Raw genomic sequence first — 27,352 nt, 5'->3', positions numbered from 1 at the left:
GATTTTAAGGTATCTGTGGGACATGAAGAAATCAATCAGATACAAAGTCTGAAACTTAGAATGTAGCCTGGTTGGGGGTATAGATTTTGTTAACAGTCATCACACAGAGGGTGACTAACATCGTGGATCACCCAGATGGTGTGGCATGAGAAGGACAGTGATCAAAGCATGGAGCTTGTAAATACCAACATATAAGGATTGAGAGAAAAAGAGGAGTCCAGGTCTCTTAGGAAGAGAAGGTGAGAGAGATTCTAGACTTAGGAGAGGGCATGGTGTCAGCTGCCAAATAATGGTCTGAGGGGTGCGTGTAAGAGGATCAAACCCAGCGTGGAGATCCAGGAATATAAGATCTGAGTCTCTCTACTGCATTTGTCAATGAGGTCATTATTGGGACTTGGCATCAGAGTAGTTTTACAGTTTTGGGGAACTGAAGCTAATTGATGACAAATCGGCTGTCAGGAAGTGGAGAGAGACGTGCTGTCCAGCACTGTAGTTGCTGGCCACATGCGGCTATTGAGCACATGCCCTCTGGCCAGTACAGATTGAGGTCCGCTGTAAGTGTAAACTATACACAGGACTTTAATACAAAAAAAAGAGATTATGTAAAGCATGTCATTGATAATTTTATATGGGTTACATGTTGAAATGGATATTTTGGATAAATTAGGTCAATTAACATACATAAATAAAGTTAATTTTACATGTTTCTTTTTATGTTTTTTAATGAGGCTTCCAGAAAATTTTATATTATATATGTGGTTACATTTGTTGTTCGCATTATATTTCTGTCAGACAGCACTGGTATGCACTATTCTTTTAAGAAGTGTCATTTTAAAAAATAAGATAGCAAGCAGATAGCTTCTAGATGGAAATGTAAGGTCAAAGGAAAGGACTTTTAAACTTGCCTATGACCCCAGAAGAGGAAAAGGTTGGACGGAAGATGAGAGAGGGTTTGACTAATGGAGCGAGATTCCTTAAGAGGTGGGGTAAAGGAGTCAAGTTTGCATGGAATTGATCCACAAGACATTTCATCCTCTGAACTCTGATGTAAGGAGGTGAGAACAGATTTAAATTTAGATAAATATATAAGTGGGGCTAGAAATTGGAAGTTGAAGGCATATGGAGTATAAAAGGTGTTCAGGTCTAATAGATCACAGAGCCTGAAACTTGGGAGGGATTTGCCTGACCTACAGACAGATTTTTTTGTCCCTTTAGAATTTTGGGTTTGGGAGTATAAATCAATCAATCTCTTTCTCTCTTTCTCTCTCTCTCTTGTCCTAAAATTTCTGTTCAATAAGAGTTTAAGATGATTAATAATGAAGACTCATACCTAATCTAAAAATGAAGTGCTATTTTTGATGTAACTTATGTATTTTTAGGAGAGTTTGATACCGTGCAGAGCCCCTCCACACCCATTAAAGATCTTGATGAGAGAACATGTAGGAGTTCTGGGTCAAAGTCCCGAGGAAGAGGCCGGAAAAATAACCCTTCCCCACCTCCCGACAGTGACTTGGAGGTATGCTGACTCATCCTAAAAGAGTATAATATGATGTTTTATTTTTATTGAATACATATTCTATACTTACAGTTTCATAACGCTTCAAACTTTAAATATATATGATATATATATCATGATGAAGGGAGTGGATCTACTTTGTAGTGGGCATTTCACAGCTGAAAGTTTGAGATTTCATCCATTGTAATGGCCAAATTATAAAAACAACAACTTAAAAGTGATAATGAGTTACAAATTCTAGGTCTGAGATAATTGTATCTTTTGGTCCACGTTGGTACAAACAAATTTTAAAAATAACTGTTTCTGGTGTAATTTTCTGAGAAACACTTCATTTGGTGGTACTAATGTAATGAAAGATACTTATATGGGTCAATTAATTGTAAAAGGTAAAATTAATCTGTATGAAAATGAAAAGTTATCTTCTGAAAAGAGAAAAAAATTTCCAGTCATCTGATACAGGTTAAAATTTTTAGGTCTGTAAAAATTTTCATGAGCCTTTTTTTTTTTTTTCTGGTTGAAAGCTCCTTTGAGATATATCCATAAGAAACAGGTTGACTTTTATTATAAAACATCAGGAGACACTATTCTTAACCTTAATCTGTTACTTCTTAAATAACTGCCTACTTCTGATACCGAATTTTTGGACTGGAACCCAGATTCTTTGTCCGCCAGAATCGAAGAATGAATCCAAGGACAGAAAGTGGTATAGCAAAGGTGGAAATTTATTGAAGAATAGATACAGACTCCCGCGTGGAGTGAGGGAGGAGTCCCACAGAACGAACACCCACGAACGCCCACGTAGGGAGGGGGAAAGGGTCCCACTGGGTTCCTTTTCCCTATGGTTTATAAAGGCTGCAGTTCCTGTGTTCTGATACCCCTCTGATTGGTCAATATTCCCCTTCAAATTGGTTACTATAGTGATTCCTAAGCCCCTCCTTCCTCATGGTCCTTCCATTCCTCTGGGCTTTCTTCTTTTCCATCTGAATGAAGGGCTTCCTTCTCTTTAGTTTGTAAACATAGACCTTTCTTGGCTACTTCCAGTTCCCTTGTCTTATGTAAATGCAACTGTTGCTGCTCCCTTGTCTTATGGAGATGTAACTGCACCTGGCTTCCTTGTGTCATGGAAATGCACCTTCTCCCAGTATGGACCCCAATTCCAAAAAATCCCTAATCCTGCCTATGTTCCCCCTAAAATTCCTGCTTCACTTCAATTAAGAAAAAACATTAAATTTCCAGATTTGGTCAAGTTAAGTAATAGTCATTACACCTTTTTCATGAGAGATCATTTCCTTTACCTGAACAACAGTAGCAGATTCAAATGCATCAGGGACTTGGCTGGTGACAATCCATGGGTGGACTGGGCTAGGAAGCCACCCTACTGTGAGAGCAGAGAGCATTGGCCCAATCAAAAGGGGTCCACCCCTCCCTATGGCACCTCAGCCAGCATTGCTACAGCTTCCAGTGTCTCTGCCACAATGAGAAGCCTGAAGTTTGTTTGAAATTTCCTAATCTTAAAAAGTTGATCAATAATTTGAAATATTTCACTGTGCAGACCAAACAACCCACCTGATGGTCTAAGCTGACTCAAGAGCTCACACTTGGTAATATCTATTTAGGGATTATTATTGAGTCTTTTAAATATTTTTAAATTTTTAAATGTATTGTAAAATATCACAAATCTATGAGGTATAAAACTTTAAGATAGAGTTTCAAGTTCACTTCCATCACAAAGTCCAAATGTGTCTTTTGGGGTATTAACTGCAAATAAATATTTGGGTGAATTTCTTCAAATTAGGATATCGGATTTTTAAGCTTATTGTTTGTATAACTCTTGCTTCTTAGGTTTTACAGGAGTTAGATCTGGAAATTTTGGGGGGAAAAATTAATGGCGTAGCATAGGTTTCTCTAAAATGGTATCAAGAGTATATCCAACAACAAAATGAGATGTTTTTTACTTATAAAGAGATTTTTGCTTCCTTATGATTTAATAATTCTTTGATATTTATCTTTTTCTTCAGCGTGTGTTTGTCTGGGACTTGGATGAAACCATCATTGTTTTTCATTCACTGCTCACAGGTTCCTATGCCCAGAAGTACGGCAAGGTAAGTAATCAAGACATTTTACCCCAAGAAACCTTGCTAGAATTTTATTTTGCTGAAAAATCAAGAGCCATTTAAAAATATATTTAGTCATCTGGGTGGCTCTATTTATAGAGCATGTTCTGTGCATTAAAGGTTGTGGCTCAATTCCTGATCTGGGCACATACCTGATCCCCAATTGGAGCACGAGCCAAAGGCAGCCAATGTTTCTATTTCACATATATGTCTCTCTCTCTCCCTCTCTTTCTCTCTCCCTCTCTCTCTCTCCCTTCCTCTCTAAAAAAATCTATCAAAAAACATATTTTGGGGTGAGAATTAAAAGGATAATTAGAAAAAAATACATTTAAGTGGTTTCATTGCAGTCGATCAAATCTGCTCTTAATTATTTCTTTCTACTAGCCCATCATTTCTTTATGTAAATTGGGAAATTTCACAAAACTAATAAAAAATTGCATTCTTGTTTCTTCTTCATTATTGAGTTTTCTACATCAAAATCAAGCTTATTACTTTGCTATAATTATTTTAAAAATTTTTGTAAATTGAAATAGACTTTAAGCATATAAAATTACCATATATATATGTGTATATATATGTGTATATATATATATATATATATACATATATATATATATATATATATATACACACATATATATATATATATATATGCTACCATTAAGACCGAAGGACCAAACGACCAGTGCACCAGTCACTATGATGCTCACTGACAACCAGGGGCAGACGCTCAATGCAGGAGCTGCCCCCTGATGGTCAGTGCACTCCCACAGTCAACCTCCTGTGGTGAGCCAACCTCCTGTGATCCCTCCCCCCATCCCCCTAGCTGTCCAGCCCCAATCTCCCCGTTAGGGACTGGGTGAGATGGCCCCTGATTGGCCCCGATCACCAGCCAGGCAGAGGGACCCCACCTGTGCACGAATTTGCGCACCAGCCCTCTAGGCCTTTAATAAGGGAACTAAAAAATTGCTTGATTTGTTGCCCCAAATGTTGCTATAAAATGCTATTTGGAATAAGGAAGTAATCTTCTGTCACTCAACCACTGAGCCACGCTGGCTGGGTGCTGTCATTGTCATAATGGGCTAGCTTCTTAAAACCGTGTTGTTACACACCTGTGAGTGCTTTTTCAAAGATTGATGAAACCGCAACAGACTTTTCATCTGGAAACATAATTGTTTATGTCATTACTATTTGTGTCTTGGACTCTATAGGATTCTTGATTTAACAAGAGTCAATTCAAAGCATAGTGGCCCTTCTTCAGTTACCGGTTTCAAAGTTGTATCTGACTTTGGTTCACACATACAGAATTGTCTTCCTATTTCTTTGTAGTGTCACATTATTTAATAGGGTCTCATGTCAGCTCAATGTGCAGTTTTTAGCAAGTTTGTTAAACTTTGTCTTCTAGATTAGTAATGATGAATTGCACTCATGTTCTTCCTCCTAAAATGCAACCTTGGTGAATCTGTAGGGCATTTGATGTTTAGTGTAGCTAATGAATGCTGCTAAACTGATATGAAAGGTAACAATTTTGTTTAATGACCATTTAGAAGAAGGAGTCTTAGTCCCTTCATCCCAATCATTGTCATCTAAAACACTGAGCAAGATGCATGCATATGCGCCAGAAACACACAAGATGCTCAGCTGAAATAAGGAAAGAAAATGTTAGTGTATGAGTACACACACACACACACACACACACTTGTATCTTGAAGTTTCTATTGTTGTCTGTTTCATAAAGCACATACTTTGTAAACACATGCGTATGATTATAATTTAAAGAATAGGTATATAATTAATAAGTAAATTATACTACACATAAATTTGGTGTGCCTACCAAAATTATATTACTGATAGAGTATACCATCTAAAAAGTTTCCAGACAATAATCTAAAGCATTTCTTATGGAATAATTTTGACGTGTGAATAGTACACAGTAAATTCTGTTGAACTGATTACAATATTTTTGTGCAGATAGTTTCATATTAGATAAACATTTAAAATAAACACTCTAACTTGAACACATGAATTCAAATAAAGTTCCCTTCAAAATGTCACGATCAGTGTCTGTATCTAAATATCTGTGTTGCTTCCATTTATGCCATATCAGTGGTAGAAGTAATCTTTTTTGCAATTATCTTTAGCTTTTTAAAAATATTTCCTGACTTCAGACCTTCATTCTTCCATGGTAATTTTGATCTTTAGAAATAAGATCATTTGACCCCAAGGCAATGAATAAGGAGCGTAGTCAAAATACCATTATTTTTCTTTTTGTCAAAAATACCATAAAGTTGCTTCCATCCCAGGACTGAGCATGGACTTCCATTGGGGATAAGGAGGGGGGTGCCAATAAAGAGCTGAGGAGGGTGAACCATCAAAAAGAAATGAAGCTGCTTTTCTTGAGTGACGTGTAAACTGGCTCTAAGAATACTTCCAAAAGCAAAGTTCTCACACTTCCCTCCGCAGTGGTGCATCACTGTGATTAACCTGTCCCCTCCCCACATGGCAGCCTGGACACACAGCCTTCATTTCACATACAAGGTCCACTATTTTAAAGTATTGTCAGAAGCTTTGTTTGAATACAAAATGGACACATTTTCTATGCTTATAGTTGCTTAAAATAGCAGAGTTTTCCAGAAGGGTGGCACAAAGCTAGCGGAAGAAGGAAACCAATGTTTTCTGTAATGCCCACAATGTGCCAGGCAATAAGTGTCACAATTTTAAGGGGTAGGTTATTTGCCCCAATCTGTAGAAGAGGAAACATGCTCAGAAAGGAAGTAAAATGTGTGAAAGTCACACAGCTAGTTGGTGGCAGAGATGAACCCTGGGTCCTTAGACTATTTCTCCCCAAAGCTTGTGTTGTTTCTGCTGCAGCACATCACACAATATAGACATGTATTCTACTATGGACACATATGTAAGTGACTTTTCCTGAAAGGAGTAAGGACAATTAGTGAGGTGCTGTGTAGACAATTATGTGAGTTCTCCTTTAAATTGGAATAATTCCAATTCTCTTCTGTCAGGTGATTGGGATATTTTTCCATCAACAAGGAAAACTTAAATGTTCAGTGAAATAAAGTGGGGCAGACAGTTATCAGTGCCTCATGGTGGTATGGAATAGGCAAAGATCAGGGTCACTACTGGAAGGTGTGGGAAAATGAACATACATGTACAGGACACCTGGCATGTGGTAGAGCCTGTGTTTGGCATTTCACAAGCAATAAGGATGGTGGTTAAGGACAAGAGCCTTTGAGTCAGATAAACCTAACTTTGAGAACCCAATGCTCATGTGTGCAGCTTTCTGACATAGAGCAAATTTCTTAATCCCTCAGCTTCAGTTTCTTTAAACTTGAATAATACTGTTTATAGTGAATAAGAATTAGACAGAAAACATGTTTAAAGGGCTTAGCAGAACTCTTAGTGTGAATTAATTCTCAAAAAAATTCTGTTATTAGTCACTTTCACAAATGTTAACCCACTTAATTCTTGTAATTACTGTGCTGTAATTTATAGGGATCTAAATTCTATGGACGAGGAAGTGTAGATTATGAGGGTTTAAGAAACTTGACCAAGGTTACAAAATGATAAATGCTGGTATATATGTTGGAAACCATGTCAGTTCATAACAAGTCCTTGTCCTTTATATTTTTCTCTGCTACTCCAAGGAGGCCTGTTGAAATAAGGAATGTCCAAACCTATAGAGAATTTTTATAGAACTTTATTTGAGCCAAACTGATGATAGTTGCCAGGAGGAGCAAGATCTCAAATGATCCAGTGAAGAACAGTGTGCAGTTTCTTTTATGCGTTTGAGATTAAGGATGGAATTTAAGGAAGGTTACAGAAAGGTAGGAGAGAGCAAGGCAGGGATTGGATTATAGAATAGTTAAGATTATGTGCTCTCCTGAGGGGGGTCTGCTTTAGAAGGAGGGATCTGCAAAGGGATATTTCAAAGCTGTGAAAACCCAGATGCACGGAAACAATGAAGCTAAACAGACTGTGCTTTAAGGATTTGACTTCTTCTGTAGCATTAATACATCACGTGCTATGAAGCCATGATTCTCCAAAGTTATTTCACAGTAAGGATGCAAAGGAAGCAGCCTAAGTCGATGAAAGGACTGAAGGAGAAGCGAATCGTTACCTTATAGCAGGGGTGGGGAACCTTTTTCCTGCCAAGGATCATTCGGATGGTTACAACATTATTCACAAGCCATACAGAATTCTCAACGTAAAAACCAGCCTGCCATATTTGGTCAAACATTTAATCAGCTCACCCCGAATGCCTTGGCAGGGCCAGAACAAGTGATTTCATGGATCTTGGAAAGCTCTCGGGCTGGACGTTCCCCATCCCTGCCTTACAGTGTCAAATTAAAATTCAAGCTCCCAACATGATTTGCTCATTTTAGACAACATCCTATATAAAAGCAGCACTGGGGAAATAATATGCTCCTAAGGATAAATCAATTGGTTCCTGTTATATTAAACAATCTGTACACAGTTTTATAGCAAGAATTCTTCATTTAATGGGGAGTGATTAGAATTAATCAAGTGTTTGGAGCCATGGATTGGAGGCCTCCCTAATGGCTAACACCATGCAGGTTACCATCTCGCTGGGCATATGGTTAAGTCTGCTGGCGTGGAGGAGGAATGGAGCTGAGTTCCAAATTTAGCGCCACCTCTTTCTACACTTGTGCCTTGGGTAGTTTCTTTGGTGTTTGTGCGACTTCACAATCTTTTTTCTAAAGTGAGAAGAAGAATGAAAAGACTAATTTGATTAGCAGGGTTAAATGAGTTAATGCACTAAAACTCAAAACACGGCCTACCACATAATAAACATGCGAAAGTGTAACCTATCTTACTTGGTTTCAAGGGAATCTGAATGTTGGGGAACTGGGTGTTTTCCGAGGATATTTGCCTGGATTTGTGTCTGTTGTCTTATCCCATAACGTAAGGTATTCACTGAGCTCAGTGTTTAGAGAAGCGGAGGGTGACCAGAGTGAGTGTGGTACGTATGGAATGAGGAATGCAGAGTCTGAAAGCATCTAACGTTTTGACAGTGTGTTTCACGGTTGTCCTTTCTGCCTACTCCCTGACAGCTAAGTGTGACCACACATTTCAAGTGGGTCTCAGCACCCCCGGGTGAATCAGCTCTTCCAGCTGACTTTTCAAACCTCTCCCCTCACACCTTCAGCTCCCCTCTCAATTCTTCATTAAACTCCTCCTCCATCACTAAAAATAGCAACTGAAATAATTACTTTATCTTCTCACCATACCACATGCTCTGCCTTTTCTTTACACCTTTATTCATATCCTGGATCCAGACCCTCTCACTGACTCATGGAATCTACTCCTGAAATGATATCTTTCAGTCCTGAGTCCCCAGTTTCCCACTCTTGAATTATTCTTATCACCATAGACCGTGCTGTAATAGTCCCATCACCAGAAAATCCTCTTGAGCCCATTTTCCAGTTGCTGCCCCTTCTCTCTGCTCTTCCCTAGCCTTCCAGTCATACGACTCTCTTCAAGTCCGAGGAATGACCTTCTCTTGCCAAATTCATGGTTTTTCTTGCTGGGGCTCTCAGCATTTGGCCCAGTTGAGCACTCTCTTCTTTTGCGTACTTGCTTTGCTTTACTTCCCCGGCCTGGGTCTCTGCCTTACACTCTTCCACATACACTAGACTGATTCTCGCCTCTGCATGTGCTCCCTGCCACCACTGGCGTCTGTGCATGGCTACTTCCCTCACCGTCTTTAGGTCTCTTCTCTCCAGCTGCCATCTCCTAAGAAAGGTCTTCCCTGTGCTTTCTGTGACTGAGCCATCACCATCTATCCCTGTCGACTTTTGTATCTGCTAACTCTGGTTTTGTTTTTTGTGTTTCACCAGCTGAAAGATTATATATTCCTTTGGGGGTTTTTTCTTTGTTTATATAGCTGGTAGGTCATCCAGTGACAATATGAACCCCTTAAGGACAGGGACTTTGTCTATTGGTTTCTGTTAAGAATTTGAATATTCTTGCCACATAGTAGACACTCAGTAAATGTGTGCTAAATAAATGAATGTTCCTGAAACCATTCCCCAATTCCCCCTGAGAACTCCAGTCCACTGCCTATCCATCGTAGACAAACATCTCAATGGTTAAATTTTCCTTCTGATTCATGACTGAACTGCATCTCTTGTCACTGATTAAAAGAGTTTATTTCCTAACAGACCCATTCACTACTTCCACTTTAGTTAGTGAGCAAGCTTGTCTTCCTTCTTCTGTAATGAACTAACACATCTCTGCCTTTGTCACTATCTACATGTGCTTCAGGTCCCAAATGAGTAACTGTTGCAAGGACTTCAGTTCTTTAAAAAGAAAAGTCCCCTATTAAAACAACAACAACACATAATTGCTTTTTCTCCTGAGATATTTTTATATTGTGTCCCTAGGGAAGTGTTCCAGCTGATGGCCAGTACAGGGCAGAGGCCCATAGACAGACAGTCTGGCTCCAAATTTTGCTCTGTGTTAACATAGTATTTAGATATAGAGAGCTGCTGTACTTGAACCTGACTTAGTCATATGATGGTAACATCGGTTTAGAAACACACATTTAAGGGGCAAAAGTTATTCATTATTTTCAATTCGTTCTCTCTCTCTCTCTCTCTCTCTCTCTCTTCCTCTCTCTCTCTCAAAACAAATGTCTTGGGAGTAGTTTCAGTATTTTAATAGAGCAGAGCACAGAGTAAGTTGGCAGAAGTTCAGTTTGCCCCATATTAAACTCTGCTGTAGACACTTTGAACCTATTAGAACTGTTATATATGTAAAATATGCATCAGAGCTTCCTGTTGGTGCCTTTATTATCCCACTTTTTTCCTCTGTCCAAGTTTTCACTATCACTTAATTTCAGACCCTAAACTCAACACTCCCTACAGGTAAACTGAAAAAGGCAGTAACTCTTGATTCATAAGGTGCCCATATTTCTACAAACATCTAATGAAAATGAGCAAACATCTCTGTATAAAACTTGGGTTCAATCCAGAAGTATATTTAACTCTCAAATGCCTGATAAAACCATGGAATTGCAGGCGCCGGCAGTTCTTTCACAGTAGTCTGGCAAGGCCCAGCGAGCCCAACACTTCAGAGACCTTTCTAAGGCGACCCCCACCAAATCCCTGCTCATCTTTCTTGGATTCTTACATCTGTGGGTCCTTTAGCTAGAAAAATGTGATACTGTAATCCACTCACTTAGAATCAACTCTCCCAAGGACTTAGTAAGATGGGGGAAAAGAAAGTAAAATTAGATGTTTGAAAGTCAGCCCTCACTAGACATTCTCTTAGAAACTAGATTATCACCTCTTACAGGCATGGTTTTCCTTGGCTTGTGACATAACTATCCTTAGCCTGTCTGTGCCAAGCCTTTGACATGGCAGATGAAACTCCTCCCTTTAGATAAGCCTTACTCTTTGGAAACCTTGGTAAAACACAGCTAGTTTACACTACGGCAAACCGCAAACCTAAACTTTCCTCGTTCACAAATAATATTTTGCCAAAGTGCTTACGAAGTCCTAGCTCTCCCAGAGTGTGTGTTGTGGGATTGCCATAGCTTGATAAACAAATGAGCAACCCCTTCAAGTGCCATGGAGTTGTATTCCCACTGGAGTAGGAATGCTCAAACACAGTTTTCATCATACCATACTCTGTGCTTACTTGTTAGAGAATTATTATTGGTTTTCTAAAAGTTACATTTGCTTGCATGCTTATCAGATGCACAAAATGCATTTTTCGTGGACTTTCCTATCACTACTGGGGTAGCATAGAGAGTTATGTACTTTAGAAGCGTGGAATTGATGAAAGTAACAATCAAAGAAGAACAGTATATTTTCTTCCATCCCCATAAATCTGATTTGTCAATGCAAAGAATGTGAGGTCTAAACATAAGAAAGTCAATAGTTTTATTTAAAACTTAAAGAAGAAAAACTGGCAAATTGTAGGATAAGAATTTAAGCAACCTAATCTTGAGAAGGAAAACCTCTTAAAGAAGACATTCTGAACCCCCATGTGAAACATATATCTTTAGGGCAGCAATCATCAGAAACAGACGGAGGAGCATGGAGCTCAGTTTTATTGTCCTGCATCAGTGAACATTCCTCAAGAGCACAGAGCGTCACTAATGGAATTATATGTTTTCATGCTGTAATTACATTTGATTTTTCCTGATATTTTTGTAGACATATTGTTCATGGTCCCATGACGATACAGAATATTTACAGGTTTTCTGTTTTCAGCCTATGCAACCCCCAACCCAAAGAGAAAGGAATTTTTTTACACAAAAAAAGACAAATGTATATTTTTACAACTTTTATTCAACCTTTAGAGATTTTCTTTCAAAGATAACAAAAACATGAACAACATAAAGAAATAAGAAAAATAAGAATTCTATACTTGAAGGAAGCAGAGCAAGAGCGATCCCTCTGAATTCTGAAAGACTTTGAGACCAAAAAAATAAAAATAAAATAAAATAAATAAAAAAAGCTTCATATTTTTGTTCTTGTTCTTGAATGACTCTTTTTGAATAAAATGGAATTGATTTGACCTTTGGGATATGTTTCTCCAAATGATCCTGACACTGGAAGACAGATGAACCTAGCAGTAGAGTCCTCCTTACTGAAGGACACAAGCCCAGGATGCCATCAGGGATGTGAACAATGAATATCTGTTTTCAAGAAGAGAGAATCTTGAGCTATGAATTCCACAGAAGTCTCTGAGGAAGAGCTGTAGACAATTAGAAAATTATGCTGACATTTAACATATTCTTACTGTCCTTTCTTCCTCTTCTCCAATAACAAGTCTTGGCTTTACTCAGCACACCTCAGTGACCTTTTTCTTTTCTTAGCTTAGCACTCAATTCCTATTCTCCAGCTCTTAATCACTACAAAATATGAGGTGACACTCACTTCAAATATATTCACACTCTAGGGCAGTGATGGCGAATCTATGACACGCGTGTCAAAGGTAACACGCGAACTCATTTTTTTGGTTGATTTTTCTTTGTTAAATGGCATTTAAATATGTAAAATAAATATCAAAAATATGTCTTTGTTTTACTATGGTTGCAAATATCAAAAAATTTCTATATGTGACACGGCACCAGAGTTAAGTTAGGGTTTTTCAAAATGCTGACACGCCGAGCTCAAAAGGTTCGCCATGACTGCTCTAGGGCGTTCCCCTCAAAGCATTATGGAAGGGAGAATAGGAAGAAAATTGGCTGTTGCAGCATAGGTGTAGAATGAGGAGGGGCTTCTATTTGCTAAGTGAGATAAGTTCAGGGGTGTATATGAATACTACTGGGCCCGACCTGGATTGTGTATTTTATCATAAATTAATATCAAGTTAGCATTACATTTTCCCAAGTTAAAATACATTTCTTGAAATGTCATGTATTAGACCATTGAAAACACAAGTTTGGTACTCTCTCCTTAAATTCTTACAATCTGGCTCCTGGCCCAGCCACTTAACCTAAATCATCCTCTGAGGTCTTCCAAAAAGACTTCTCAGCCAAACAAATAGTATTCTTCTAGATTTGTCAGCTTTATTCAAAACCATATTCTCCCTACTAACAGGCTCATTCTGGTCTCAAATTCTGAGGTTTTGTTCCATCTAGCTTTTCTATTTTCTGTATCTTCAGGGTCATCACTATTGTCGTTCTCTTTAGAGATCATTCCAACTTTGATCATTTAAACACCATGTTTGAACATGAATTACTTCCCTAGCCCAATCCCTGCACCCTCCTTACTTTTAGTCTTTCGCTTCTTGATGCCAGGCTTTCAACTGTAGTTGGTCATGGTAAAGCACGAACTCTGGTCTTATTTCTCAACCCCTTGCTGCTGTGTAACATCTTGGTTTCTATAAACAAAAAATAAGTCACTTGACTCCTTACTAATCCCCATACTTTCATTAAACTTCTAAGTGTATATATTTTCTACCTAGATTACATCTACTGAATTAATAATTCCTTTCGTTATCCTCAACCCTTCTCTCTTTATTCCTAGTCAAATGCAGGTTAGACCAATCTATACACTCATTGCAGATAAATATTGCCTGTTGACCAAAATGAAGTTCATAATTAAGTGGTGGTTTCACCGTGCTCCACCAGCTCTTCGTATCCTGCCTCCAGGTGACATTGTCTGCTCAAGTCCTGCAAACATCCAGTAGACCTACTTTTCTCCCAGTCCTAATTCTTATGTATCATTCTTTAAAGGAAATCCTTTCTTATTTTTAACGTCTGTAGCATTGTTCAGTATTCCATCCAAATACATTTCTCCAAAGGACTGTCCATGGAGTATATGTAGACCGGATCCTCTCATAAACATATAGATTTATGTCAAAACTTTACCTAAATCATTTTAATGTGCACATAAATTCCTATAAATTCACAGATGCATCTGTATACTTATTATGTCTTAAATGAACCCTTGGAAAGGTACCTTTTCAGATAGTTGGGAAATCTTTTGAATCTTAAATAAAAATCTGTTGTCTTCCCATCCCCACAACAATATGCACTTAAAATATATTTAATAATAACTGTAGTTACTGAAATTTTACCTCACTGTGTGTGTATTTTCTTCTCAGGATCCTCCCATGGCTGTAACCCTTGGACTCCGAATGGAGGAAATGATTTTTAATCTTGCTGATACACATTTATTTTTTAATGATTTAGAGGTAAGAATTTTAAAAGGTAAGAATAGTTGTATCCAACTATTAAAATGTTTGGATGGTTTCTATAACACCAGATAACCTCAAGAAAACTTAAAGATAGAAATTTAGCATAAGAGAACAGTAAAGTTCCTGTCAAGGGGAAATTTGTATATATAAATGCAGACAAAAGCTAAATTTAGTTAACGAATTGTACATATATTCTGGCACAGAATTAGAACAGAAATATCTCAGATCTGTGTGCGCTCAAATACACTGCTCCTCATCCTGTTAGTGTCTCAAATACAATCCATGTGCACTTTTGGAATTAGCATTAGCTTTTTCGGGATATAAACCAGGATACTCTTTAGGTTAATCACTGGACAGTAGTCTGAGATGCTATTCATGGTGCTAACATGGATCATTACATTTTGTAGATAACTTGACACCTAATTTTAGACGACATCATCATTCTTCATTTCCTCCCCATTCAGATGAAACCCTGCTAGAGCTGATTATATCACACATCTGACTGGTTTGATTCCATTTATTTGATTTCACTGGGTTTTTTTCTAATTTATTTTTCCATTTCCAACCTCAAATGAAGAGAAAGTGAAACAACAACAAAATGAAAGGACCCAAGAAAAAAATAGCCTCAGAATAGCTGAATAGGTCCTGTAATAGGTATATAATCTGGGTGTTAATGATCTGAGTCATTAGGCATTCAGACAATAAAATTTGAAATAACTGAGTAGCTTGGGCACTGGACCAGGAATACTTCCCAGTCAAGCACCACAATGCTGGAAGAGATTTCTCTTTCTTTTTTTAAAATGTCATATTTAAATTTAGTTTTTTATCTCATGGTTTCACAGTACAGTAAAAATGTTTGTCTATATTATGAATAAAGAGGGATATTTTAAATTACTGAATCCTTCCCACTTTGTGTTCAACATTATTTTACTGGACTTTCCATTAAATAATTAACAACCTCTAGAAATTAATATGTTTATCACATTATTTTTCTAGGGGTGGAATTGTAGGGTTACAAGCATAAAAATTATGTCTAAGGTAACTGCTAGCTGAGTGGTAGAACTGGGATTTGAAACTCTGGAGTCTGGCTCCAGAGCACATACTTCTGCCCCCGCACCCTGCTGAATTCACAGAGGCGTGTGAGAAAGAAAAGCCAGGTTAGTCAGTGTCTTCAACGAGATGTTTTTTAATTACAGGTTCTTAAAATCCAGTTTTACTCACAATTAAGACACAAGAGCAAAAATTGTGTTGTTCAGTATATCTGATAAACGTATGTTCTGGAAACCTGTGTAATAGTATTTTGTTGTTTTCTCTTCAGTGAGTTGCTGTTTTTACTGGATAATAAAATTATTGTCTGTTGAAAGCAGTTTCTTTTTTTTCTTTAATGGACATAGGAATGATTAGTATTTCTAGGCATGTGTTTCAGTTTTATTATAAGAAATAATAATCACCTCTCTAAAACCTGATTTAAAGTAATCTTACTACTGATCCCTGTCTAGTATACAGAATGATTTTATATATACATGATAATAGGAAACACATTTTAACCTTTTTGAAACTTGAATTTTTATATAGACTTATAACTTCTTAGGTTGGTTTTTCTGTTGGTTGAAATAGGTTGGCCTCATTATAAAGAGAATTTTAAGATTATTAGTCCTTCAAAACCTATAAAAAACAACAACAAAAAAGGGAAGTTTTGTGTGGTTTTATCCAAATTTCATAGTTTTTATTTTATTTTATTAATTATTTTTTACTAGAAATAAATGGACTAAATGACCCATTAGCTATTTTACTGGCACATTAGAAGACAGATGGAATAAATTTGCCACCCAACTTTTAACAGAACACAAAAGAAAGTGAAAGTAGCATATAATGAATTTGCAAATGCTTTTGACATGAATATTTGCATATCACAAACATATGCTCAGCTATGATGCTTTAAGCATTTTTTATTTTGGATTAGGTACTATATAAAATATTTTTTTAAATGCCTGGAAAAATCTCTGGTAGAAAAATTAACTGAGAAAACATTGGTATTGACTTTCTTCCTATGATTACAGCTTGTTAGTTGTGTTTAGAATGTGATAAAAATTTTATTTGACTCAAACACTAAAACTTAGTATCCAACAATCCTGTACTTAATTTTTGTAAAAAAAATGATTGGGCCTCTTGCGTATGAATTGATTGAATTCTCATACATGCACACACACACACACACACACACAACACATCACACACATGCCACATGCACACATGCACAGTCAGAGTGCCCAAGGAAACTCAAAAGCTTTTCCTGACTTAAGTGAGGTAAATACTAAAACTAACAAAATCTAAACAATGGGTTTCAAGATCATTCAGTAGCGTTACATACATTTCCACTATCCTTCCGCATCTGATTTTGAAAGTCAACTTTACTTTCACCCAATTTTTATTTCAGTAAACCTCTTCTAAGCAAAGATTGTTATGGGCTTCATAACTGATATTACACTATTTTTTTTTTCTGACAAACAGGAGAATTCCTCAAGAGAGGAACTCAATCATTAGCCTGTTATGGTCCCTCCCTCCACTCTTGTGTATTTAATCTCTCAAGGTTTCTTTTCTTAACCTAAAAATCTAATTTGAGACTGAAATCCTTCAATAGATACTGTACCATATGTAGTAAGTAGCAGCTGCTTTCACATAATTCTTTAGAAGACACAAATTTAAATCCCCCTAATAGACACTTCAAGACATCCTGCCCAACTGCAGAGAAGGCAAATGTTCACACTACTCCCCCGAAGAAGAGAATGTTCTGTTTAAACACAGTGTTATTTCAGTTAGAATAACTTCCAGAAAAAAGGCACCAGGGAGTTCTGGCTCACAAAAGTGAGAGAAGACTGCTGTGGATTACAACTGATAAAGATCAGCGACAACATTGCGGTCACCTTATAAAACAAAATTAAAGAATTTAAGATTAGTTCCAGAATTACCCCAAATGTTTGAGTTCTTATACTGAAATTTGTTAAAACCAAAGCATTACATTGTTTTCAGTATTTCATGTTTTGGCCAAGATGATTCCTGCAAAGTTCCTCTGAGTGAAAACTAATTGAAGAACAATTATTTTGATTTTTCTGAAAATGTATGTGATTGAAATTCAGGTTGCTTTCACTGGAGTGTAATTCTCAGGCAAGAGTCCAGAGTCAACAAGCATAGCTAACTAGGCATAAATTTAAAGAGAAGTTCCATTTGGAAAAATCTCAAACATAACTTCAAATATGGAGCTCATGGTCCAATAAGTTTGATATACTGATGTCCTCAGGAGTAAAAAAAAAAAAAAATGAGTTTTGAGGCAAAATGTATAAATTAATCATGTGAGTTAATACTTTAAATGTCAGAGGAATTTCTCTAAAAATTAGGATAAGAGGATATTAAATATAGAAATAACATCTAATTGCCAGGGTAATTAAAAAATGTCCTCCAAGTTTCTTTTGGATATTATTAGTTTTTTGTAAAAGAGAGACATGGAAATTATTTACCTGTTGAAAGGTTTTAGAACTTAGGTGGAAATGAGCAGCTTCACGTGATGCCATATCAATGGTGTTTTAATTCAGTCTTCATACTTACCAGGAAGGTTACCATCTCTAAATAAGAAGTAATACTTGTCATCTAGAATTACTTTGCTGCCTCCATATTCTGGGGGATGAAATTTATTTCCAACTTTCATGCTAACAGCTAACCTGTTAAATCTTTCCACTCTTTCTTTTAGAATCCAAAAGAGCTACTACTATTGCTTGAAGTACTTTTCCCTGAGATTTTTCTGGAAGCAAAATGCCCCTTTTGGTTAAAGTTTGGGCTGTACTCCTTGCAAAGAATACTCAGTCAAAATGAGGAAGAACCGTTCTAAGTGCCTGTCCTGTCATGCCTCTCATGGCCTCAGTTCTTAGCTCGTTCTCTCTCCCTCCCCTCTACTCTTGATATAACTATCTTCTTACAATTCTCACCATCTAGAATATTATCTCATATCACCATAAGTTTATGTTCAAAAATTTAAATAACTGCCTGGCCAGGGTGGCTAAGTGGTTGAGCATCGACCTATGAACCAGGAGGTCAGGGTTTGATTCCTGGTCAGGGTTTGATTCCCGGTCAGGAATGCCCGGGTGGCGGGCTCAAACACCAGGTGGGGGTGTGCAGGAGGCAGTGGGTCAATGATTCTCTTTTATCATGGATGTTTCTGTCTCTCTCCCTCTCCCTTCCCTGAAATCAATAAAGTTATATTTTTTTAAAAGTAAATAACTGTGGTACTTCTGTCAATAATGATAATATGTCCAGACTTCTGCCATTTATTCAACAAAGAATCATTGAGTGATTACTCTGTACCGGATTGTGCCTTTAGTGGGGGTATATCCAAGTGACCCAAGCATCCCTTGTGGGAGCTTCCAGTCAGATTAGCTTTGCTGAGCCTTCTCTTACCTGTGACAATAGGTAGAGATTTATTCAAAATTTACTAAACCCATAATTTACGTAAATCCTATGAACCTTTAAAATTAATTCACATGTATTTTCAGCTTATGTACTAAAATTGTATTGATTGGCCTAGTCATTCAGGTTTTGTATATTTTTCAAAAGCCAGTGTGGAAAGCTAGAGATGAAATAGCAAATTTTCACTACCAGATATGTTCAGGTCCTATAATGAATAAAAATAATAGCTGGATAGTTTTTTCTTTTTACTATGGCATCCTATTTTCAAATATTATAATTTTTAAATTGTTTTGAATAGTAAGCATTATGTATACAGTCAGAATCTGTGAATATGACAAGCAATTGAGGGGGAAAGAAGCCCAAAGAGGCTAAAGCATATTTATTCTGAGATTAGTATCCTGGCCAAATTTCACCCTTTGGTCAGGTACTATTTCGCTGGAACTTTGCAGATTATTTGAAGATAGACTAGTAAAGAACAGTAAAGAAGAACTGAATTCTTATGCAGAAAAGTTACCATTTGTTCTGAGCCCACTACAATTTAAATCAGGTCAATTGTTGGGTGTACGTACCTACACTTTATTTTCCTCTGAGTTTGTAGCACATTGGATGTGGTAATTCCTCATTATTTCCCTTTTACTTTTTAAGTATTTTTTTTATTTTAAAACTTAAGCAAAAGAAAAAAAGAAAATGTCACCTTCCATGGTTCTGAGCTTTTTTTCCTGTGTTAAAAGACCAGGTCTTTTACAAGAGCACCAGCATGAATTCTTTCATGGTATCCCAGGCCTAGCACAATGCAGGAAGTCATAGAAATCTCACAGAGCACCTTAATCAGTGAGCCCCTCTGTTTCTGCTCAACAAATAATAGTAACCACCCGAGGTGCTCAGACCAAACAATTCTGTGTATCTTCAGGTTTAGCTTAGCTTCACAGCAGAAATGGAGAAATGGCTGAAAGGAAACACCAGTGATTATTGTGAAGACTCAAAAGCGAGTTTCTTATCAATAATATTAACACTAAAATTATTTTTTAAGTTGCCCACATGCCGTATGTTCTCAGACACCTTTTTATGGCATTCTTCTGGATTTAGATTTTAGAGAGTAGAAATGGTGCCATTTTTCAGCAGGAGAGAATGGGCAAATGCTGCCATCTTCTGGCCATAGCCTGATTGAAATGGGAAGAGGGAAAAAACATTTAAGTATGGTGAAAAGCATCATTTGAAAAACAAATCACTCTTCCAATGTTTTTAACAGGAGTGTGATCAAGTTCATATAGATGATGTCTCCTCTGATGATAATGGGCAGGACCTAAGGTAAGCCGTGGCTTTTAGTACGCTATTTCCTACAGAAATTCAGCTATGGAGTTTTGCACATGTAATTATTTCTTTTATCTCTTTTTAATATATTTTGGGTGTTGCAGTACCTACAGTTTTGCAACTGATGGCTTCCATGCAGCTGCAAGTAGTGCAAACCTTTGTTTGCCAACAGGTGTAAGAGGAGGGGTTGACTGGATGAGGAAGTTGGCTTTTCGTTACAGAAGAGTAAAAGAATTATACAACACCTACAAGAACAATGTCGGAGGTATGTGTGGCTTTTTAATTCTAATAAAGGCACTCTAGATAGAGGTAGAATTTGAACTGTAGTTCCATGTTCCATATTAGAGATTGGCTTACTATGAAATAAGTTATCAAGCGCTCATGTGACCTACATTGAGCCAAAATATTAAGTTTCTGAGAGTGGGTAGAGGGGGTGGAGACCTGACAGCAAAATAAAACGTGCAGCTCTGTCAAGGGCTTTGGGAATTCATTATTCCCAGGTGCTTGGTCAAGATTGACAGCAGGACATTTAGTTTACCTTCTTCAGCTATGATGCTGCCAGTGAAAACCAGGCAGAGGGACTTATAGAAGCAGAGGGAAGACCTGCTTAAAGACGAGAGCTCCAGTCATGGAAACAGAGTTGTTAGCAAGCATTCCCTTGCTGGAATCCTACCAGAAATAATTATAAACAAGTGCTTTTTTTTCATTTTGAAAACTTTAAGAAGTCTCCCTTCCTTTCTGAGATCAATTTTTAAAATATATTTTAAAACCTGTGACTTTAAAACTAAGATCTTGAACGCGCTTCTCGATATCATACACCTTGATGATCTCTACTATTAGAATCAATTTTAGGTCAGGATCCTAAGATTAGCCATGAGGTCACATAAAAGGTTTCTCTCCGGGCTTTGTTTTTCTTTTTTAAAAATGAAAAAAAGAATGATGAATAAGGGACATAAGCCAGAATTAAAATGGGATGATACAACTAAATATACTTGTGCATACTATACTTATGTATATGTACATCCACATACATGTCATTGAATACAATATAGTAAATAAAATGTTTATGCATATTAAACACACCTATACTCATCATGAGGGTGGAACTGTGCGTCCATTCACCTATATCCCAGTGCCTTGCTAGCCTTAGGACACATAACAGATGCTCAATAGATACTCAGTAACTGTAAAAGAAGAAGAAAAATACAGACCCTAAATAATAATGTTAGACACCATAAGGAAGGTTACATATGGACGACCTTCATTTCCAAATGAGCAATAGGCCCTTGCAGGCTACTGACTTGCCCGGAATTTTAGGAGGGCAACTCAGGTTTCCTAATTCATTCTAATGCTCTATATAAGACACTTCGTGAAATCAAGTAAATAGGTATTCTATTTAAAATCAATTGTGGGTGATATGTTTAACTTTAAAATAAATATCCTTTTGGAAAATCTGAATTTTTTTCACCCAGGTATGTTATTATTTCCTTCTTGAAGAGTATTATTAAAATTATTTCAAAGTTAACAAGATCACTAATAAATAATCATATATCTTTAAAAGCTTAAACAATGGCATGAAAGTCCATTTCTTTCTTCTTTTCTTTTTTTTTACAATTTGAAATCTTGCCTTTATTTTTCATGGTTGTAAACACTTTGCCAACATCACAACTTCCTGTAAATATCATAGTTAGTGGCTGCATATTGTTCCATCATAAAGCCATGACACAACATATTAATTTTTTTCTTCCTTTATTGATTAAGGTATTACATATGTGTCCTTATCCCCCCATTGCTGTGACATGTTAGCATCTCTAGATTGGGATAAGGACTATATATGTGTTCCCAATATTCTGAAATACAATTAAAATAAGAATTTTTCTTTGTAATAGATTTACATGATCTTGTTTTGCCATAAAAGGAAGGACTTAAGCAAAAAAAAAAGGCTTTTTTTTTTTTTTATCATAACATCAACATAGTTTCAACCATTGCCTGTAACTGTGTCATAGATTCAGGATTTTCAACACAATTTTTAACTTGTCATAAAACAAAATATTTCTGACAGCTTTAGTACAAATATTAGAAACATTCTATAAGGTACATGTGATAATGCCATCATTACTGTTTCAGAGTGGTAGTGGTTGTGGTTATTAAGAAGCTAAACATTTTCAGACAGCCAAAGCGTTTGAGGTATGGTAACCCTTACAAGAAGCTGGTAGATCCTGACCTCTCCTCCAGACCTCTTGCATCACAGCCTTGGAATGGGACCCAGGCAGGGGAGTGGTCAAAGCTCCTCAGGTGATAAGCATCTTCTGTGACAGATTCTAGGTTCAGTGAGGGCAGAAACTGTGACCCATGGTCCACTGTTGCACTGTTACATCCCAGTACCTGATATCTAGAAGTTGTTGAATAAATACTTATGGAATGAATGAATAGATAATCAATTCTGAAATGAAGGATAATACTACTATAAATCAGTCTCTCTCTCAATTTCTGATATTGGCTGGAATAAAAATTATCTAACCTAGACAGAAGGGAGACCAAACAAGGTGTTCCTGGATAAGGTTCATCTCCTGACCCTGCTTGCTTTCGGTGTTGCAGGACTGCTTGGCCCTGCCAAGAGAGACGCGTGGCTGCAGCTGAGGGCCGAGATTGAAGGTTTGACAGACTCCTGGCTAACAAATGCACTTAAGTCTTTATCAATTATTAGTACTAGGTAAGTGGTATTGTTGTAGTTTCTATATATATTGTATTTTTTCTATATATATTGTCTTACTAGCACAACATACATAAATATGTTTTACTTTCTAGACTATTGTAGTATTAGAAGGGACCTAACAATTCACTGTGTCCAATGATTTTTAGTGTGTATGTGTTTGGGGCTAAAGGATGAGGGTTGCTGCCTCTCAGAATAACCAGGAGATCCCATCTCTCTACCCTTCTCTCCTCATAACCACTAATCCCCACAGAAGAGCATGTGATTTCTAATTAAAAAAAAAAAAAAAGATATCACTGTTGGTGACGAAGTATAGGAGATGATGGCAAAAATAAAACCACTGTCTATGCAAAGAGTGGATGTTTTAAGTCTTTATGTCATTGTAGATAAAATGCATGACTTAAATGCATCAAAAAAATGAAGACAAAAACCCAGCCAGCCTAGCTCAGTAGTTGAGTGTCAACCTATGAACCAGGAAGTCATGGTTCGATTCCCGGTCAAGGCATATGCCCAGGTTCCAGGCTCAATTCCCAGTGTGGGATGTGCAGGAAGCAGTCGATCAATGATTCTCTCTCATCATTGATGATTCTATCTCTCTCTCCCTCTCCTTTCCTCTCTGAAATTAATAAAAATATTTTTTTAAAAAAAAGGAAGAGAAAACTCTTTTAAAAAATTGTTAACCTTTGTGTTGTTTGAACTACACAGTGAAGTACTGACTTGGTAGTGTCAATAATAGTATTGAATAGACTTATAACTAGTTGAACAGCATGTGCCGTAAATGCTAATGAATAAAATAATGTAAATCTGGAAGTCATAGCTAGCAAGGTGAGGGATGAGTCTTTGTACTATCCTGTTCCTTAGTTTTGTTTCTGAGTAAGAGGAGTAAATAAATGCATGCTTAACAAATTGTGGATAACACAAAATTCAGGGGGGAAAGAGGATGTTTGGGCTGGTTGAATCAGCATACAGGAAAACCCTGGCAGGGTAGAAGGAGAGTCCAATATTTGGAACATGTAAGTAAAGGAGTGTGTCAAATCCTGCGCCCGGTTTCTAGCCATGGGCCATGACCAGCAACTGCACTGATAACAGAAAGGCTAAGTGGGGAGGGGAAGGGCAGTGGCCCCCTGGGTCAGGCTGGGGAAGCCAGGACAGAGTACTCGGCCCAGATGTGGGCACCACATTCCAATGGGCTGTGACATAGTTGAAGCCTCTTGTTTCCAATGGCCAGAGGCTTTAGGCTGTGGAAAACACATGAAAGGAACAGTTGGAGGGAGGAACCACAGAGTTTAGTCTGAAGAAGAGTCATGTGTGGAACAATAATACCAATTCAACTACTTGAGATGTTAGGCTGAAAACAAATCACATTTCTCTGTGTCTGTGAAGGAGACAATTAGGACTGCTGAGGAGGAATCCTAAGAAAGGGTGTTCTTGCTCCATGAGAGGAAGAATTGTCACAATTAGAGGTTGCTTTTATGATGATACTTGCTGCCCTGAGATCTCCGTAACTGGTGGTACAGAGACCAAAGGTTAAGAAAGCTGGGGGCGGGGGAGTGAGGTTTCCTGAAATTCTGTATAAAACATAGTGGAATGTGTATGTCTCTGGGGAGGAGTTCAACAGCTTTTATTATTTTTAAAAAGAGGTCTCATAGATAGTTAAAAACCAAAGGTTATGACATTATTATATAGATTCTATGTGTGTTATACATAATATAATTATACTAGAGACCCAGTGCACGAATTCGTGCACAGGTGGGGTCCAGCCGGCCTGCCCCAATGGGGGCCGATCAGGCCGGGCTGGTGATGGGGAGGAGCCACAGGTGGTTGGCTGGCCAGCCTGGCCCCTATTGAGGTGCTGGGGGCCGATTGGGGCCCGCATCAGGCTGGTTGGCAGCCGGTCATTCAAGTTGTTCCACCATTCTGGTCATTGGGCTTTTATATATATATATAGAGAGAGAGAGAGGGATTATTATTGAGGTCAGGTTTCTGAAAATTAATATAGAGAATGTTTTACAGCCCTCACCAATATGTATTAAAAACTCATGATACAGACGAACAGAGAAAGGTCCATAGCTATGTGCCATCTGATTCCCAATTTCACAGATGTGGCTGTGAGCCCCTCCAAGTAGGATGGCTCAGTTTCCCATAGTCAAGAAGGAGGACCACTGTCCCTTCTTCCTGGGTCTCTGCCTCACAGCAGTCTCCACTCTCTTGGCATTTCCTTTTTCTCCCCACCCCAGTGCTACCATGAAAGAAATAGCTATAAATTGCAGAATGAAAGATTCTCACTCTCAAAAGGAGGACCTTTGAAGAGGACTAAAACTTCGGCCGTTAATGCAATTGCCCTTTATTGTCACTGAAGAGGAGATTTAGGGATTCAGCCCCTTCTGTACTAAATAAGGATCCTCTCCAGGTTTCCTTCTTCAGGATCCATCATCTGTGCTATTTCTTGTACAAAATCCCAAAACTCCTGTCACCCATCCTATCACCCTTTTTCTGCCTATGTCCTCTACTTTCCCAGGGTCTGAACACACAGGGACTCAGAGTCTTGTCACCCTAACCAATACCTGCTCTGGATACATTTAAAACTTAGAGTTAGGCCATCCTCCCTCTCCTAACCTTGCCATGGCTGCTAAAGGTTGAGGTAGGTATTCTCAAAGGTTCCACAGGGACCTGACGAGACAGTTATTACAGAACACATTTAATATTGGCAGGTGTCTTATTTACTTGTCTCTGTATCTATCTTCTGATCCAGAAGGGGAGAAAAACACTCCATACATCTATGACTTCTTTTTGCCCATTTTCTTCTATTTCCCCATTTGGGGATATATTTCTACCACCTGCCATGGTGCCTGCCAGGTAGTAGGCACTCCATAAATAACTGTTGAATAAATGGTTAGATTATCAGGTGCTTTTTACTATGGAACTGAGACGACAGTGATAGTTTAAAATCTGTACTCATAGAGACTATTTAGTATTAGAAAACAAATATGTGTATTTCCTCCCTGTCTTAGGAGTAACTGCGTAAATGTCTTGGTAACGACAACCCAACTGATCCCAGCACTTGCGAAGGTTCTACTCTATAGTTTAGGAGGTGCTTTCCCCATTGAGAATATTTACAGTGCAACTAAAATAGGTAAGAAAATTATTTCTAAATCGGTATGAAATGTGTTCACTTCTGTGTTTGGGAGAATTTCCTTAATTCGAATCTCTGCATGATTCTCCATGTCATCAATTTTGCTGTTAGAATATCAAGCACATTTGGATAGTACTCAAATAACAAGTCCCCTCCATCTTACAAATGCAAATTTTATAAAACCTGTTATCTGAACCCAGCAACTGGGTAGTACTGACTCATTTTATTATATACATATATATTTCATCATGACACATGTTTTCCAAATAATGCACAGTATCTCTAGTCATGGCATTTAGTATTTTATTTAGCATGGTACATAGTATTTTATCCTTGTATATGTAATCTAAATCTAACATAAAAATACTGTTTTGGCAGGGGAGTGTCAGATGGCTTGAACTAGTGTCCTTAATTCCAGAAAAAAATAATTTCATGAATTAGAAAACATAATTGGAACATTCATAACACATGAATGGCAAGAAATCCACATTCCCAAAAATGTTCAGTAGCAATCAAAGGATGACAACCTTGCTTATTTGTTAATATCGATTTGTGGAGTCATCTTTTACTTGAAGTGCCTTTCACAGAGTAAGACTTCTAGTTAACTTTCAAAAACAAAACTTTATCAACTTCTGCCATCCTGAAAGAGTTAAATAAAACAGGTCATGTATTCTCTGTCTGTCAAGGAAATGCCTGGGGAAATAGATGGGTTGGGTAATGTGCCCTGAAGGTCAACAAACTTAGGCTCTGGCACCTCGACAAGAGAAGTTCAAAATCCTAAAATCCCTTCCCAAAAATAACCCACCCTGGGCCTTGCAGAGTTTTGATACTGACACAGGCAAAAGGAGCCGTAGTTGCAGCTGTTTGGGAATGCAGTTAAAGAGAGCCCCAGGCTTTGAAAAAGTAAATTCTACGTTGTCTTAAGCACTGCAGTTCAGAGCCCTGATTTCAACCCCATTCATTTTTGTATAAATGTATGTATTTATGTTAGTAGGATTAATATATAGAATTTTGTGTTATGAAATATCAAATAATTTTATACCAGGAAAACATTTCTTCTAGTAAGGATAATATTTATTTTTTGGCCAAATTATTTCTAATTTTTTATCTGAAAAAAAATATTTTTATATTTTCCTTTAAGTTAGTATTTTTTTTTTGGAACTATCAGATTAAGAACAAGTACAGAAGTAACCATGACTATATGAACATTCTGGGAATGAAAATCAGAGAATAATGCCAGTGTTATAAAACTGAAGAACGTGTAGAGATCCTGGGAGTTGCCCCCATAGTGCAGTCAGTGGATACAGTGTCACCCGTGCTGTGGGCCACACAGCATTCTTAGTACACTTAATCTGAGCAGACTAGCTCCCAGCCACTTGAAGAAAAAGTTATATGTTAAGGTAAATCCACAT

The 27,352-nt window shown here is 37.5% G+C and overlaps 1 protein-coding gene and 1 pseudogene across 2 annotated transcripts in view; one reads left to right on the top strand and one right to left on the bottom strand.

Annotated features, from left to right (window-relative positions):
• The window catches only part of EYA4 (EYA transcriptional coactivator and phosphatase 4), a 229,118-nt gene that overhangs the window by 197,374 nt on the left and 4,392 nt on the right, over positions 1–27,352 (top strand). The window contains exons 12-18 of the mRNA XM_081093969.1: positions 1,380–1,516; positions 3,535–3,618; positions 14,233–14,322; positions 20,033–20,091; positions 20,199–20,359; positions 22,693–22,807; positions 25,819–25,940. Coding sequence (XP_080950095.1) covers positions 1,380–1,516; positions 3,535–3,618; positions 14,233–14,322; positions 20,033–20,091; positions 20,199–20,359; positions 22,693–22,807; positions 25,819–25,940 — 768 coding nt within the window. The remainder of the gene's footprint in view (positions 1–1,379; positions 1,517–3,534; positions 3,619–14,232; positions 14,323–20,032; positions 20,092–20,198; positions 20,360–22,692; positions 22,808–25,818; positions 25,941–27,352) is intronic.
• LOC308521682 (10 kDa heat shock protein, mitochondrial-like) lies at positions 17,912–18,224 on the bottom strand (annotated as a pseudogene). Its single transcript has one exon. The product of its transcript is annotated as a 10 kDa heat shock protein, mitochondrial-like (transcript).

The sequence above is a fragment of the Myotis nattereri genome (genome assembly GCF_964212035.1).
Source record: "Myotis nattereri genome assembly, chromosome: 6".
In the NCBI taxonomy this organism is placed as follows: Eukaryota; Metazoa; Chordata; class Mammalia; order Chiroptera; family Vespertilionidae; genus Myotis; species Myotis nattereri.
Note: the sequence above shows the minus strand (reverse complement) of the source record. Positions and strands in the feature narration are given on the sequence as shown.